General features: G+C 35.8%; 1 protein-coding gene across 7 annotated transcripts in view; it reads right to left on the bottom strand.

The window, feature by feature from the left end:
- The window catches only part of LOC135100838 (ras-related protein Rab-9A-like), a 33,568-nt gene that overhangs the window by 8,120 nt on the left and 8,319 nt on the right, over window positions 1-17,129 (bottom strand). For all 7 annotated transcript variants that reach the window (XR_010268940.1, XR_010268939.1, XM_064004282.1 and 4 more), the window contains 3 exons: window positions 17,007-17,060; window positions 10,121-10,270; window positions 5,272-5,463 (listed from right to left, as the gene is read on the bottom strand). Coding sequence is in view for 5 of the 7 variants with exons in the window: in XM_064004282.1 (XP_063860352.1) it covers window positions 5,272-5,463; window positions 10,121-10,270; window positions 17,007-17,060 (396 nt within the window). In the remaining 2 variants the exon portion in view is untranslated. The remainder of the gene's footprint in view (window positions 1-5,271; window positions 5,464-10,120; window positions 10,271-17,006; window positions 17,061-17,129) is intronic.

The following is a 17,129-nucleotide window of genomic DNA, read 5'->3' as shown; positions in this document are numbered from 1 at the left end:
AAAAAAAAGGGTGTGTTTTGGGGGGCTGGAATGGATTAATGGCATTTCGATTCATTTCAATGGGGAAAACTGATTTGACATACGAGCAAATTGAGTTACAAGCTCTGTCACAGAACAACACATTTTGTGTGTGTGTATATATATATATATATATATATATATATATATATATATATATATATATATATATATATATATATATATATATATATATATATATATATATATATATATATATATATATATACAAGGTGTAGTCAAAAAGTATCCAACCTTTGTCTGGAAAACAAGTAGTATTAAAAACTCATAATTTTGATATGGTCTACTTTTAGAGTATTCACTCTTGGAATCTACACACTTCTGCTAGTATTCCTGCCACTGCAGGAAACATTTCTGGAAATTATTTTTTTGGATGCAGTAGAGATGTGCTGTCAAATTTTGCTTAATGTCCTCTGTTGACTGAAATCTTCTCCCTTTGAGTGTATTTTTGAGCTTTGGGAATAACCAAAAATCACATGGAGCCTGACAAACAAGTGGTGTGTTATGCTTAATGAGGAATGCTTTCACAAAGTGGGTGGAATGAGAGACTGTGTTGTCATGGTGGAACTGCCAGTTCTCTGCTGCTCACAAATCAGGTTGTTTTTCCCACACAGCTTCATGAAGACAGCAAAGAACCCTCAGGTAGTATTCTTTGTAAATTGTCTGACCTTGTGGTGCATAATTATGGTGCATAATATCACTGTGGTAAAAAAAAAAAAAAAAAAAAAAAAGTCATCACCAGTTTAACACCATTTAACTGGTTGCACCACTCCTTTATTTGTGTTTTTCTCATAGCATCATCTCCAAAAGCCTTCTAAATTTTCTTGATAGTCTGGGCTTGTGTATCACCAAGTTTTTGGCAAAATTTGATACAACAGCTCAATGTGCTTGGTTATCTTGACTCAAAAAAAAAAGTTGCACAGCACACTATTCATGTCTGTACTCAATGCATCAGTGTAGGTGACTATCACCACCTACAGACACAAAAATTTTTGCAAATGCTCAGTAAGGATACGGCCACCTAATACCCATGGAGCTTTTGTTCATGCACTATTACTTTGTGCTAACAAATTCAAGGCTGGATACTTTTTGACTACACCTTTATATATATATATATATATATATATATATATATATATATATATATATATATATATATATATATATATATATATATATATATATATATATATATATATATATATATATATATATATATATATATATATATATATATATATATATATGATGTATCGCGAGTTTCTGCAAATACTGAAAGAGGTGAAAGAACGTGTAATTCTAAGTAGAAAATGTTCTATACACATATGCATTTTAAGGCTTTATTTACCTGTCAGAGGAGTTGAAAATGTATGACGGTACTATGTGTGTAGCTATGAGGTGATGGAGGTGATGGTTGCATTGTCACAGCCTCGGAGGTGCCACTTGTTCAAATTATGAATGGTTTTATCTTATTTTTTGCAGGCTGTGGAAAATTACAGTATCTTGTAATAAGACAAACGGTATTAAAAAGCATGTAATTTACCATTAGGCATTACACAACAACATTATTGCGGTGATTAAAAGTACTCCTGTAAAATGCTACGTGGAATCATCAAAGCAAGGAGAAGGGGGTAGCGAGTTTGAGCAACCGTGAAAACAGCTGAGTAATGATATCACATAGCATTTTACATGAGTACTTTTAATCACCGCAATAATGTTGTCGTGTAATGCTTATTGGTAAATTACATGCTTTTTAACACCATTTGTCTTGTTATAAGATACTGTAATAACCATGCAGGTGTTCTCTTTGTCACCAATCTAGTGAGGGAAGCTTTACAGAGGGACACAGAGAAGAGCAACCCACTTACTGCCAAAATAAAGGTGAACATAATATTTAGTCATCTTGCTTCTGGGAAAAGCTACTGGAAAAATGCAGTTGTGCAGTAGTGATAGCATTGGGGGTCATCAAGAGAGCCATGGGGTGGCTCAGGATAGCTCCTGAGCACTGAAAACTGTTTCTTTACATCAAGGCTTTTCAATGGGATCACATTTCCCTTATTTCAAAGATTGAATTACTGTCTCTGTGTCTCTTCTCCAAATATATGAAAACGAAGTAAATATTTATTGAACTATAAATTAGTAATAAACAGCAGCTTTTGCTATGTCTTTTAATATTTGAAATCAAGTAACTTTTTTTCTAAAACCAAATTCTGGTACAATAATGAAAGCAAAATCAAGTTCAAAATTTTGTTCAAGAACCAATTTGTTCGAAAAGGGAAGCATTCAGCAACAAAGGTTCCACTGTATATATATATATATATATATATATATATATATATATATATATATATATATATATATATATATATATATATATATATATATATATATTGGAACCTCAGTTTTAGGACTTAATTAATTCCTGAATGCTGTTCAAAATCCAAGATGTTTGAAAACCAAAACTATTCCCCTATAAGGATCAATGTAAAATGTCTGTTTGCAGACAAAAGTCTACCCTGTCTTAGTGGCTTATGACAGATGCTCCCACAGCCAAGATGGCTGCTTCACAACATCTCCAGCTCACAAATTATTTATACAGAAAGGATGTATTGAATGAACTTAGTGATACAGAACTCATCAGAAGATACTGTTTAGACTGTGCAAGTTATTCTCTTTGTCAGTAATCTAGTGAGGGAAGCCTTACAGAAGGAAACAATTCTCTTTGTCACTAATCTAGTGAGGGAAGTCTTACAGAAGGAAACAAAGAGGAGAAACCCACTTATGACCAGAATTAAGGTGATCATAACATTGCTGCTGGGAAAAGGTACTGGAAAAATGCAGTTGTTCAATAGTGATGGCACTGGGGGTCATCGAGAGATCCACAGGTGGCTCAGGAGGTGGCTCCTGAGCGCCAAAAACTGTTAGTTTACATTGAGGTTTTTCAACGGGATCACATTTACCTTATTTCAAAAATTGAATTATCGTCTTGCACTCAATGTCTCTCCTTCAAATATATAAAAACAAAGTAAATATTTAAAGAAACTAAATTAGGAATAAATTGCAGCTTTTGCTATGTATTTTGATATTTGAAATCAAGTAACTTTGTTCTAAAACCAAATTATGGTACTGGAACTGAAGTAATAATGAGTTCAGAATTTTGTTCGAAAACTGATTTGTTCCAAAAGGGAATATATATATATATATATATATATATATATATATATATATATATATATATATATATATATATATATATATATATATATATATATATACATAGACACATAGGTCAAGGTGTTACCTTGACCTATGTGTTTAATTCGTTCCATGAACAAACTCAATTTGCTCGTGTCATACCAATTTTCCCCACTGAAATTAACTGAAGTGCCATTAATTCATTCCAACCCCCAAAAAACAATCCCAATTTTTTTGTCACAGGTTTTTAAAATACAGTAAAATGTTTAATGAATTTCAGGTATAATGACCTTTTTATTGAACACTCATCTTATTTCATGGCATATTTCAAAATTATTGAATGCTTGCTTTATTTTACAAACATCCAAGGCCTTAATATGCAGGAGAGCTGGCTGATGCACAGTCAACCATGAGTTTGAGAAATGAATTATGGCTGTTTGACAACCAGTAAGTGACCTTGGCAATCACCAATGACACAATGTTCTCTCTCTCTCTCTCTCTCTCTCTCTCTCTCTCTCTCTCTCTCTCTCTCTCTCCACATGTGTGTTCATTATAATGAGGGTTTGCTGTAAGAAATATGTTCTTATAAATAACAAATGTTGTATAAAAGCACGTGAAGTGAACAAGTGAGAAAAGGAATGCTGGGCAGATGTTTCTGCGCTCGCTGTGCCAACTAGCAGCAGCATGTCTGAAGCTCATATCTTGGATTTTGGCTCACAACTCAAAGCAAAAAATTGCCGAAGTGACAGCTCATATCCTGAAAACTCATAAGTGAAGGTACCACTGTATATACAGTGGAACCTCAGTTCTCGAACTTAATTTGTTCCTCAAAGCTGTTCAAAATCTGAAATGTTCAGAAACTGAAACTATTTTCTCCATAGGAATCAACGTAAAATGGATTAATCCATTCCCGGACACCTGTCCACCCTGTCTTAGCAGCTTATGACAGATGCTCCTACTTTCAAAATAGCTGCTCCACATCTCCAGCTCAGAAATTATTTATCCAGATAGGATGTACTGAATTAAGTTAGTGACATGGAACTCATCAGAAAATACTGTTTAGACTGTGCAGATATTCTCTTTGTCATTGATCTAGTGAAAGAAGCCTTACAGAGTGACACAGAGAAGAGCAACCCACTTACTGCCAAAATGAAGGTGATCATAACATTTAGACATATTGCTGCTGGGAAAAGATACTGAGAAAATGCAGTTGTGCAGTAGTGATAGCATTGTGGATTATCAAGAGAGCCACAGGTGGCTTGGGATTACTCCAAAGTCACAGAAACTGTTTGTTTACATTGAGGCTTTTCAATGGGATCCCATTTACCTTCCTTCAAAGGTTTAATTACTGTCTTAATCATTGTGTCTCTCCTCCAAATATATAAAAATGATGGAAATACTTATAGAAACTATAAATTAATAATAAATGGCAGCTTTTTTCTTTGTCTTTTAGTACTAGAAGTCAAGCAACTTTGCAAACTGGATTATAATACAGCAACCAAAGCAATTATGAGTTCAAAATTTTGTTCAAAAACTGATTTATTCAAAAAGAGGCGTTCGGTAACCGAGGCTCCAATGTATATATATATATATATATATATATATATATATATATATATATATATATATATATATATATATATATATATATATATATATATATATATATATACTGGGTGTTCTGTTATGATGGAGTACATTTTGAATGCAAGAATCTTGCATTATAATAATGAGACCAAGTAATTGAGTACAAATTAAATTTATTACATAACTGAAAGACAAGAGTTCTTCACCAAATTACCTTACATTTGAATATTACATCCCTTAGATGTTCAACATCATGAATAGATTTGTGGGCTCCTACTCTAAATTTGTCTATTCTTAGCTTTTATTTGCTTAAAAATTAAACTGCAAAATTTTTAAGAGCTAAAAATTCCAAGCTACCCTAACTAGTTCAAAAGTATCATGAGATGATGCACTCTAGCAAAGCTGAGACCCACACAATGCTTCAATACTGTGTAGATTAGGACACTTTACCTTATTGCCCACGACAAGAAAGGGAAAATCAGCTTTGACATCAGCATAATATACAAATTCCTTCCTCCACATATCCAGATTCTTGAAGCTGGGAGGATCATCTATGCTGAAGGTGAGAAGGCACATGTCTGAGCCTCGATAGAAAGGAGTCCTTAAACTTTTGAACCGCTCTTGTCCAGCTGTGTCCCAAATCTGTTGTAGACCCATTTTTGTTAGAAATTTTGTATGGATTCATAAATAAAGGCAGATCAAGATCATACAACTGGGAAGTGCTCTGAACATGGACTTCAAAACAGGCTCGACATCTCAGTAGGAAAGTGGCAGAGGCAGTACAGTAAACCATCTATACTTGTAAATTGGGTCAATAGGGAGGAAACTCCATCCAAAATGTCTAAAGATATCTTGACCTTAAAAATCCACGTGCCTCATGTTCTTGTTGTATATTCACACTCACTAAAAAATGGCTTTCCACAAGAGCATGGTATACTGAATATTGCTAATAATGCATAACTGCCTGAAATCTCAGTAACTACTGCAGAATGCTGAAGTACAAATCTTTAAAAGAAACTCTTGTGTAGAATGCCAAACTCCAGATTTCTGTCTAAATCAGTGGTTCCCAAACTGGGGAGTGTGAAGAAGAAAAAATGTGTGAAGTCTTCTACCCAAAAATCATTGTTTAAGAAATATATAATGAAACTACTCCAAGAAGTAAATGTTTATGAAAATGTCTTGTGCTGTATTATGTTCATATATATATATATATATATATATATATATATATATATATATATATATATATATATATATATATATATATATATATATATATATATATAAGGGGTTCTGGCCTAAGACAACAAAAAGGAGATATTAAAAAAGGGTCCACTAAGGTGCTAGTCCCTAAAAACAACAGCCAAAATGGATTATCCAAAGTTAGAGAACAAATGCCTTGAAATCTCCCTCTTGAAAGTGTTCAAGTCATAAGGAGGAGAAAATATACAAGCACATAGGGAATCCAGAGTTTACCCTTTGCTTTAATTCAAGTTTTTTTTTTTAAAGTGCTAGTATATAAACTATAAAAATTTATAATTTTATATAAAAACAATAAAGTGGGGATAGGGGGTGAGCAACACCATAAGAAACAGAAAAGCAGGCATCATGTAAGATAGTTTGGGAACCACTGGTCCAAATACTTCTATACATACATATAGAAATAAATGTCAAGGGCCCTAAAAGTATGTTTTATCCATTATCCAAAACATGATTATTAATGTATAAAGAGTTTATTGTATAGCATTATAAACTTCATAGATGTTGATTTATCATAAGATGGATAGGAAAATTTTTTGTAAATGAATGATATTAAAAAGTTTAATTTATCTCAATAAGTTGTATATTTTATGTATTTGAGAATCTTTGATGTTCTTTCCTTCAAATTATTACACACTTTAAAAAGTAGTAATTGCACAAAGAATATTAGAATATGAACATGAGTAATGTTACATGTCTTGACAATTTTTAACTTTGCAACTTTTTTTTATATATTCTTATTTCAACAAACAAGGCAAAGGCATCACACATGCAGTGACCTTAATAGAAAAAGGAGTGAGTAAAATATCTGACTACAGAAAGAATACATCTATTTGTTTTGTAAACTAATTTTCATAAACTCCAGATATGTATATCAACTAAGATCGTGGTTTCAAAAATAAATAAAGACTACATAAAACATGATATGCAACTCACTTCAGAAATTAGTGAGTCAGTTAGGGAAACAACCAAGAAATAAAACCCCAATTAGTTTGAAATGTGTGTGTGTGTGTGTGTGTGTGTTTACCTAGTTGTATTTACCTAGTTGTGGTTTATGGAAGGGGAGTAATCTCATAGTATCCCATCTCTGTATCTATCCAGTTTGGTCTTGAATGCATGGACAATTTTAGCATTCACAACTTCTTCACTGAGTTCATTCCATTTGTGTGAGGAAAACAATACTTTTTGATGTCTCTTCTACAGATAACTTTCTTCAATTTCTTACTGTGTTCCCTAGTACTCTGTGTCTAAATTTAGCAAACATATTTTTCATACCATTTATCATTCTATAGATGTTTATTAAATCTCCTCTCTCTCTCTCTCTCTCTCCTATTTCCAACATTCTTAATCTCTCTTCATAGGTCAACTTACTCAACTCCAGAACCATCTTAGTGACTGCTCTTTGTACTCTTTCAAATTTTATAATATTCCTCCTTGTATGAGGAGAAAACACCATTGCCGCATATTCCATTGTTGGTCTTATCATGGAAATCAACAACTTTTTATCATTCCTTCATCCAAATATGAGAATGCCATTCTTACTCATTTTAACAAGTTCATCTCTCCACTAATTTTATCAATGTGTCTGTCCAGAGTAAAATTTTCAGTAAGTCACTCTCAAATCCATTTTTTTTATTTCATTAACTTCACACCAACTCATATAATGATACTGTATTCTTTTTTTACTCTTACCAAACTCTATTACTTTACATTTACTTAAATTGAATTCCATTTGCCAAGATTTACTCCATCTATTTATCTTATTTAAATCACCTTGCAGTATCATAGTCATTTACATTTTCTATCCTTCTCATCAGCTTAACATAATCTGCAAATAAGTTCATCTATTTCTTCATTTATGTCATTCACATATATCACAAACATTATCAGTCCCAACACTGATTCCTGTGGGAGACCATTAGTTACTTTCAGCCAAGATGAACTTTGGTCTTGTATTATAGTTCTCATCTCCCTATCATCCAGATAATTCTCCATCCACTCCAGCAGTCTTCCTCCAATTCTTCCATAATTTTTTTATCTTCCATAGCAATCTTTGGTGTGGTACTTTGTCAAACACTTTCTTCAAATCTAAGTAGACACTATCCACCCATTCGTCTCTCTCCTGCACAATATCAACTACCCTTGAATAAAAGGATAATAAATTCATGGAACATGATCTTTCCCTTCTAAATTCAAATTGACAGTTTACCAAAGCTTTATCTCTTTCCAAGTGTTCCATCCATCTTTCCTTTATTGTTCTTTCACATAGTTTTTCTACAACACTAGTCAAGGACACTGGTCTATAATTTAGTGGGTTTTCCTTATTTCCTCCTTTGAATATTGGTGTAATATTTTCTCTCTTCCAATCTTTTGGTACTCTTCCCTCTGACAATGATGTCACCACCATACCGTGAATTTTATCAGCCAGTTGTTTTCTGCATTCTTTCAATATCCAGTCTGATACTCCATCTGGACAAGATACTTTATTTACACCACCATCTTAAGTATTTCATCATAACTGGCTGAGACTGTACTTAGTATATTCCTCACCAAATTATCCCTTCCAGCATCAAACTCCCCTTCCACAGTAAATACCGATCTGAAACTTTTGTTCATAACCTCTGCCATGTCTTGTGCATCCTCATAGACTTTTCTTTCAACTTTCAATCTTGATACACCTTCCCTCTTCTTCATCTTCCCATTAATATGTCTAAAGAATAGTTTGGGTTCATTTATACACTTTTCAATTACATCTCTTTCATAGTTTCTTCTCTCCATTCTTGTTACCTCAACGTACTCATTTCTAGCATCAATATATTCCTCCCATCTGCTCTCAATTTTCCTTTTCTTCCATCTATTCCAAGCATTTAACTTAGAATTTCTAACCTTTTTGCATTTTGTATTGAACCATTCCTTACAATTTCTACATCTTGCTACTTCTCTAGGTACAAATTTCTCTACAGCAATATTATATATCCTTATAAATTCATCCCATTTTTCCTGAACATTTCTGCATGTTCAACGTCTTTGCAATCCACGGCAACAAAGTACTTTCTTAATTTTTCAAAATCAGCTTTACTATATTTAAATCTTCTTACCTTATAATTTTCATCAATGATTACATTTTAATTTTTCAAATTAAATTACATCAACACATGGTCACTTTTACCTAGAGGGCTATCATAGTGTATAGTTTCAATAATTTCTATGTTCTTGGTAAACACCAAATCAAGTCTTGATGGTTTATCTCTTCCATTAAATCTGGTATCACAATCAACCCTTTGAGTCATCAAGTTTTCCACTGCCCAGTTTAATAGTCTATTACTCCATGAGTTCTCACTTCCAGTAGTTGTCAATGTCTCCCAATTTATCTCCTTATAATTAAAATCATCAACAATAACTATATCACTACTTTCCATCACTATCTATCACTATCACCTTCTAACACACCTACCAACATCTCTTCATGCTCTTCTTTTCACCAAGCATTGGTCATAGGTGGCACATACACTCCTACATAATTTATCCTTCCATTTTCACTTCTAATCATCACTTGTAGAATTTCGGACTTCTCTTCTCCACTTTAACACATTTTTTTTTGTCAGAATGATCACTCCACCTCCTCTCTTGTCACATCTATTTCCCATCCATAAATCATATTTATCATCACCAATATGTGTGTGTGTGTGTCTGTGTCATTTGCTGGTCACCCAGCCAATTGTTCCCTATGGAAAGAGCTTAGAGTTCTTGCTGATCAATTTTTGGGTAGGACTGAGACAGTGAGTGTAAGTTTTGTGTGTGTGTGTGTGTGTGTATATATATATATATATATATATATATATATATATATATATATATATATATATATATATATATATATATATATATATATATATATATATATATATATATATATATATATATATATATATATCTGGAAAATAATATCTTTGAGGCAATTCGTCTATGGATATTCCTTGTAAAAGCTTCTCAGGCATGAGACATGAAAGATAGTCATGGCACAACTCAAATGACATACCTGTAATGTGTATGTTTCTCCTCCCAGCTCAATCTCTTTGTTCAGGAACTCCACTCCAATGGTGTGGAAGGAGTGCTCATCAAAACGGTCTGTTACAAAACGGTTCATAAGGCAGGATTTGCCTACCCCACCATCTCCAAGAATCACAACCTGGCTCAGAGGAGGAAACAAAAGTAAATATTTGTTATAATTTTTCATCTTATTTTGACATATTTCTTATGCAATCTACAATTTCTAGACCACCCAAAATGAGGTGGTAGCTCAGAAGTGGGACCTTTCTAGATGGAGGCCCATGCTGGCTATCACAGGGCAACACATGCACACTGAAACACACTCCTAATGAATCATTTGTTAGTTTCACTGTGAAGTAAATCATAATACTGCTGACTATAAGAAGCCACTATATACAGTATTGCATTTGTGAGTCACACTGGTATTGTTTACACTCATTGAATACATACCTGAGATGTAACTTGAAAATGTGTTTAAGTATTACTGCGGATGATTCACTCCACAACAAAACTGACAAATGGTTCAAAAGGAGTGTGTTAATGCATGCACATGTTGCCCTGTCATAGCTAGCATGGGTCTTTGTTTTTAAAGGCCCCACTTCTGAACCTCTGTCCCATCCTGTGTGAGCTAAAAAAATAAGCTTGCTCTCATGAAACCCATACACTACCATCAACATAGAATGAAATGAACCTGAAATGGACTCAAATTCAATTTACAGCTTTGACTTAAATTCCTATTTTCAAGTACAGTAAAATCCCTCTCATCCGGCATTCGAGTATCCGGCACATTTTTCCCCGAGCCTTAAAATCAATAAAAAATCAATGTGTACTCATAAAATCGATTAAATTATGATTAATTATGAGGACGGCACAATCCCCGAGTTCCAAAAACAGTTTAATGTTAAGGATGCAATATTCATGGCTTCACTTGCTTGGCTAGACGTTAAAAGGCAAACACTGATGCAATGTTGGCGGAAATTGTACCCTTTGATGATGTGTGATGATGAGGATGATGAGTTTGAAGGGTTTGTAGGTGGCATGAAAAATTCGGTGGTGAGTGAGCTGAGAGAAATGGGGGGAAATGTGCAACTTAAAGTGACAGATGAAGCGTTACAGGAATGGGTGGACGTGGACGAAAATCAGGCCGTAACATTCACTCTCACAGACGAGGAACTTATCAACGCTGTAGTAGAAGATCATTTAGAGAAAATTAGTGATGATAGTGATGATGATGATGATGATAATGAGCCTAAAGTAACTTGGGAACAGGCTGTGAAACACATAGCTGGCTTTGTCAGGTTTGCTGAGCAGTGCACATACATGTCAACCCGAGATGTTATGACCCTTCACTGCATTGAGAATGAGTTTTTGCTGCAAAGAAGAAGGAGCGGCAAACAAGGAGACATTAGAAACTATTTTAAAGTAGCTTGTAAGGGAAAAGAAGTGGGGCAAACAAGTACAGAATCTGATGATGTTGATGACCCAGAGGGTGTTGAATGAGAGGTGTGGGGAGCGAAAAAGTGTCACAAACACTCGTACATTTTCATATCTTTATTGTATGCTATACATGTTGGCTAATATTGAATAAAGCAAATAAGTGTATACGTACTTTATTTTTGTAACCCATCAACTTATTTATAAGAGGAAAGTATTAAAGAGAATGTTAGTACAGTAGTATTGTGTGTTGGTGAGCGTGAGGTGGCAGCGCGGGTGGCGACGTGCGGCATGGCGATCAGCTGATCTTTGTTATGGTAAGATGCGTGAGTATAGGGTGGTGATTGTGGACATAATTTCACTTCTATTCAAGTATCCGGCATGATTCAAATATCCGGCATGTCGGCGGTCCCGTTGATGACGGATAAGAGGGATTTTACTGTATTCTGTTTTTAAGATTATTTACCACGAAGGGCAAAAGAGAAACATGCTCTTAATGTGACAAATAATTTTTTACAAAATACTTACCTTTTTTTTTTTTTTATGTAGGAAGGACACTGGCCAAGGGCAACAAAAATATAATAAAAAAAATGCCCACTGAAATGCCAGTCCCATAAAAGTTTCAAAGCGATGGTCAAAAATTGATGAATAAGTGTCTTGAAACCTCCCTCTTGAAGGAATTCATGTCATAGGAAGGTAGAAATACAGAAGCAGGCAGGGAGTTCCAGAGTTTACCAGAGAAAGGGATGAGTGATTGAGAATACTGGTTGTTAACTCTTGCATTAGAGAGGTGGGCAGAATAGGGGTGAGAGAAAGAAGAAAGTCTTGTGCAGCAAGGCCGCAGAAGGAGGGGAGGCATGCAGTTAGCAAGATCAGAAGAGCAGTTAGCATGAAAATAGCGGTAGAAGACAGCTAGATATGCAACATTGCGGTGGTGAGAGAGAGGCTGAAGACAGTCAGTTAGAGGAGAGGAGTTGATGAGACGAAAAGCTTTTGATTCCACCCTGTCTAGAAGAGCAGTATGAGTGGGACCTCCCCAGACATGTGAAGCATACTCCATACATGGACGGATAAGGCCCTTGTACAGAGTTAGCAGCTGGGGGGGTGAGAAAAACTGGCGGAGACGTCTCAGAACACCTAACTTCATAGAAGCTGTTTTAGCTAGAGATGAGATGTGAAGTTTCCAGTTCAGATTATAAGTAAAGGACAGACCGAGGATGTTCAGTGTAGAAGAGGGGGACAGTTGAGTGTCATTGAAGAAGAGGGGATAGTTGTCTGGAAGGTTGTGTCGAGTTGATAGATGGAGGAATTGAGTTTTTGAGGCATTGAACAATACCAAGTTTGCTCTGCCCCAATCAGAAATTTTAGAAAGATCAGAAGTCAAGCGTTCTGTGGCTTCCCTGCGCAATATGTTTACCTCCTGAAGGGTTGGACGTCTATGAAAAGACGTGGAAAAGTGCAGGGTGGTATCATCAGCGTAGGAGTGGATAGGACAAGAAGTTTGGTTTAGAAGATCATTAATGAATAATAAGAAGAGAGTGGGTGACAGGACAGAACCCTGAGGAACACCACTGTTAATAGATTAAGGAGAAGAACAGTGACCGTCTACCACAGCAGCAATAGAACGGTCAGAAAGGAAACTTGAGATGAAGTTACAGAGAGAAGGATAGAAACCGTAGGAGGGTAGTTTGGAAATCAAAGCTTTGTGCCAGACTCTATCAAAAGCTTTTGATATGTCCAAGGCAACAGCAAAAGTTTCACCAAAATCTCTAAAAGAGGATGACCAAGACTCAGTAAGGAAAGCCAGAAGATCACCAGTAGAGCGGCCTTGACGGAACCCATACTGGCGATCAGATAGAAGGTTGTGAAGTGATAGATGTTTAAGAATCTTCTTGTTGAGGATAGATTCAAAAACTTTAGATAGGCAGGAAATTAAAGCAATAGGACGGTAGTTTGAGGGATTAGAACGGTCACCCTTTTTAGGAACAGGTTGAATGTAGGCAAATTTCCAGCAAGAAGGAAAGGTAGATGTTGACAGACAGAGCTGAAAGAGTTTGACTAGGCAAGGTGCAAGCACGGAGGCACAGTTTCGGAGAACAATAGGAGGGACCCCATCAGGACCATAAGCCTTCTGAGGGTTTAGGCCAGCGAGGGCATGGAAAACATCATTGCGAAGAATTTTAATACGTGGCATGAGGTAGTCAGAGGGTGGAGGAGAGGGAGGAACAAGCCCAGAATCGTCCAAGGTAGAGTTTTTAGCAAAGGTTTGAGCGAAGAGTTCAGCTTTAGAAATAGATGTGATAGCAGTGGTGCCATCTGGTTGAAATAGAGGAGGGAAAGAAGAAGAAGCAAAGTTATTGGAGATATTTTTGGCTAGATGCCAGAAATCACGAGGGGAGTTAGATCTTGAAAGGTTTTGACATTTTCTGTTAATGAAGGAGTTTTTGGCTAGTTGGAGAACAGACTTGGCATGGTTCCGGGCAGAAATATAAAGTGCATGAGATTCTGGTGATGGAAGGCTTAAGTACCTTTTGTGGGCCACCTCTCTATCATGTATAGCACGAGAACAAGCTGTGTTAAACCAAGGTTTAGAAGGTTTAGGACGAGAAAAAGAGTGAGGAATGTACGCCTCCATGCCAGATACCATCACCTCTGTTATGCGCTCAGCACATAAAGACGGGTCTCTGACATGGAAGCAGTAGTCATTCCAAGGAAAATCAGCAAAATACCTCCTCAGGTCCCTCCAACTAGCAGAGGCAAAACGCCAGAGGCACCTTTGCTTAGGGGGATCTTGAGGAGGGATTGGAGCGATAGGACAAGATAAAGATATGAGATTGTGATCAGAGGAGCCCAATGGAGAAGAAAGGAGCAGAAGGATTAGAGGTCAGGAAAAGGTCAAGAATGTTGGGCGTATCTCCAAGACGGTCAGGAATACGAGTAGGGTGTTGCACCAATTGCTCTAGGTCATGGAGGATAGCAAAGTTGTAGGCTAGTTCACCAGGATGGTCAGTGAAGGGAGAGGAAAGCCAAAGCTGGTGGTGAACACTGAAGTCTCCAAGAATGGAGATCTCTGCAAAAGGGAAGAGGGTCAGAATGTGCTCCACTTTGGAAGTTAAGTAGTCAAAGAATTTCTTATAATCAGAGGAGTTAGGTGAGAGGTATACAGCACAGATAAATTTAATATGAGAGTGACTCTGTAGTCGTAGCCAGACGGTGGAAAACTCGGAAGATTCAAGAGCGTGGGCATGAGAGCAGGTTAAGTCATTGCGCACATAAACGCAGCATCCAGCTTTGGATAAAAAATGAGGATAGAGAAAGTAGGAGGGAACAGAAAAGGGGCTACTGTCAGTTGCCTCAGACACCTGAGTTTCAGTGAGGAAAAGAAGATGAGGTTTAGAAGAGGAGAGGTGGTGTTCTACAGATTGAAAATCAGATCTTAGACCGCGAATGTTGCAGAAGTTAATGAAGAAAAAGTTGAGGGGGTGTCAAGACACTTAGGGTCGTCGACAGAAAGGCAGTCCGACCTGGGGACATTTATGGTCCCCTCCCCAGATGGTGACTCCAAGGCTGGTGTAGGAGTCGCCATGATGATTTTAAAATTTCTGAGTGAAGGGTGTGTGTGTTATTAGGTGCTTGTAGTTTTGTGTGGAGGAAGAGAGTTGTCTTTAGAGGGCAGGCTGTGACTGTGATCATTTTGAAAATAATTTTTCTTAAAGACCCACTTAAAATGTTACAGATACTTCTAAGACTCAGTAAAATCAACTACAAAAATCAATTTAGCAAGAACTAATGGACAGTGTTTTCCTTCAAATCTTTACTTCACTGAAGTGGAGATTGGCATCATGATTAAAGGAGTGTTTTCTGTTCACACAAGGTTGTCCTTAACATGACAGCTTACTGATATGCAAGATTATGCACATCTAGTTCCCTTCCAGTGATTTACCCATTAAGTCCCTATAAAGAATCAACCTGTGTCTTCTTTAGTTTACCTAATGGTTCATTATTTTCCTGTTTAGGATACAGGTTGACCATCAACGCTCTGGTATGGTTTAATCCGGAACCTGTTTAATCCAAAATATTTTTGGCAGGCTATATTCTATTTTTCAAACAGCAGTGGCCATGTGATTACTTCACTGTATGCAGTCACATACTAATGCTACAATCATAGTGAAAAGAGGGTATCAAGCATTTTCTAGGTATTCTATAAATCTTATATACTATCAACATTTGTATGGTTATACTGACAATTTTACTACTGCTCTGTTGTCTGTACAGTATATTAAGGCAGAAACTGAATAAGAAAGCACGAGTAATGAGTTATGAAAGAACACCAAAATGTACTCTACGTGCAAGAGTACACAAGTCTTATGTTAACAGATATCATGTATTATCAGCATGTGTGGAGTTATACTGACAAATTAGTACAGCTCTGTTTACAGAATGTCAAAATAGAATTGGAGCAGGTAACCCTGGGAACAGTTTTGATGGTGCAAGTGATTCCACATTACACTGCCAGTTCTTTCAAGAAGTTCCACATTGTGTGAGTGTGTTACCAGCACTGAGCAATTTTTTTCCTCTCATTTTCTTTTACTTGTGATATTTATTTCACATTAGCTATAACCTCAAAATAAGAAGGAAATTAAAATCATAGCACAAGACACAAACATAATAATAAACAATATAAAATGGAAAGAGTACAAATCATAATAGAGTAATGATGCAGTGGTTTTGAGAGTGAAGAAGTGATAGTGTGGATATATCTAGCATGATTATGATGGAACAAGTTAAGGTGTTTCATACAGAATTGGTTGGAATATCACAGTAAATATACTGAAGGGTGGTTGCAGAGATTCCAAAAGCACCATGTCATTTCAGTCTGTAAAGTTTCAAGTGATAAATTAACAAGGAAGAAGCAGCAAAATACAATGACAAGTTCACTACTTGCCAGTCTTGGTTCCTGTTTCCTGTTTCATGATATATGTTTAATTTACATTTAGTACAGTAGCTGTTTAATTTTATTTGAATACATTCTTTGGCACACAAGGCAAACAATTTAAGTCTTTTTAAACATCAGGAGACATATTAGAGGTTTTTGTATATTTGAGCTTGAGCTGGAAGTCACCCAGTGTCAAGGGATAAACCTTGGTTAATATGGGAAAATGGCTAATTCAGGATGGCTCTAAAATTAAGCATGCTAAAGCATTGTTAGTCAACCTGTACTACAGAAATTTTCATCCTTCCTGGCCAGCACAATCTCTCAGTGCTGAACACCACACTGATAATGTCAGTCACAAGAATTTGCAACTATTAAAAAAAAAAAAAAAAAAAAAAAAAAAAAAAAAAAAAAAAGAGACATTTGCTAAGGACAGGATTTCAAATGTTTGAATTCAACATCTGCCTTACAATATGCACTCAACTCAGGCAACACAGTGAATCCTGACCTTTAAGACAGTTGATCGTCCACGGCTGTTCTGTCTTCTGTGAGTGTTATTCATCTGCGGAAACAAAACTTTGATTAGAATATAGAAAATTTCTTCAATATTACATAAGTACAAAACATTTCA

This window comes from Scylla paramamosain, chromosome 5, assembly GCF_035594125.1.
Source record: "Scylla paramamosain isolate STU-SP2022 chromosome 5, ASM3559412v1, whole genome shotgun sequence".
Lineage (NCBI taxonomy): Eukaryota > Metazoa > Arthropoda > Malacostraca > Decapoda > Portunidae > Scylla > Scylla paramamosain.
The sequence above is the reverse complement of the archived record's forward strand: the minus strand, read 5'-3'. Positions and strand labels throughout refer to the sequence as shown.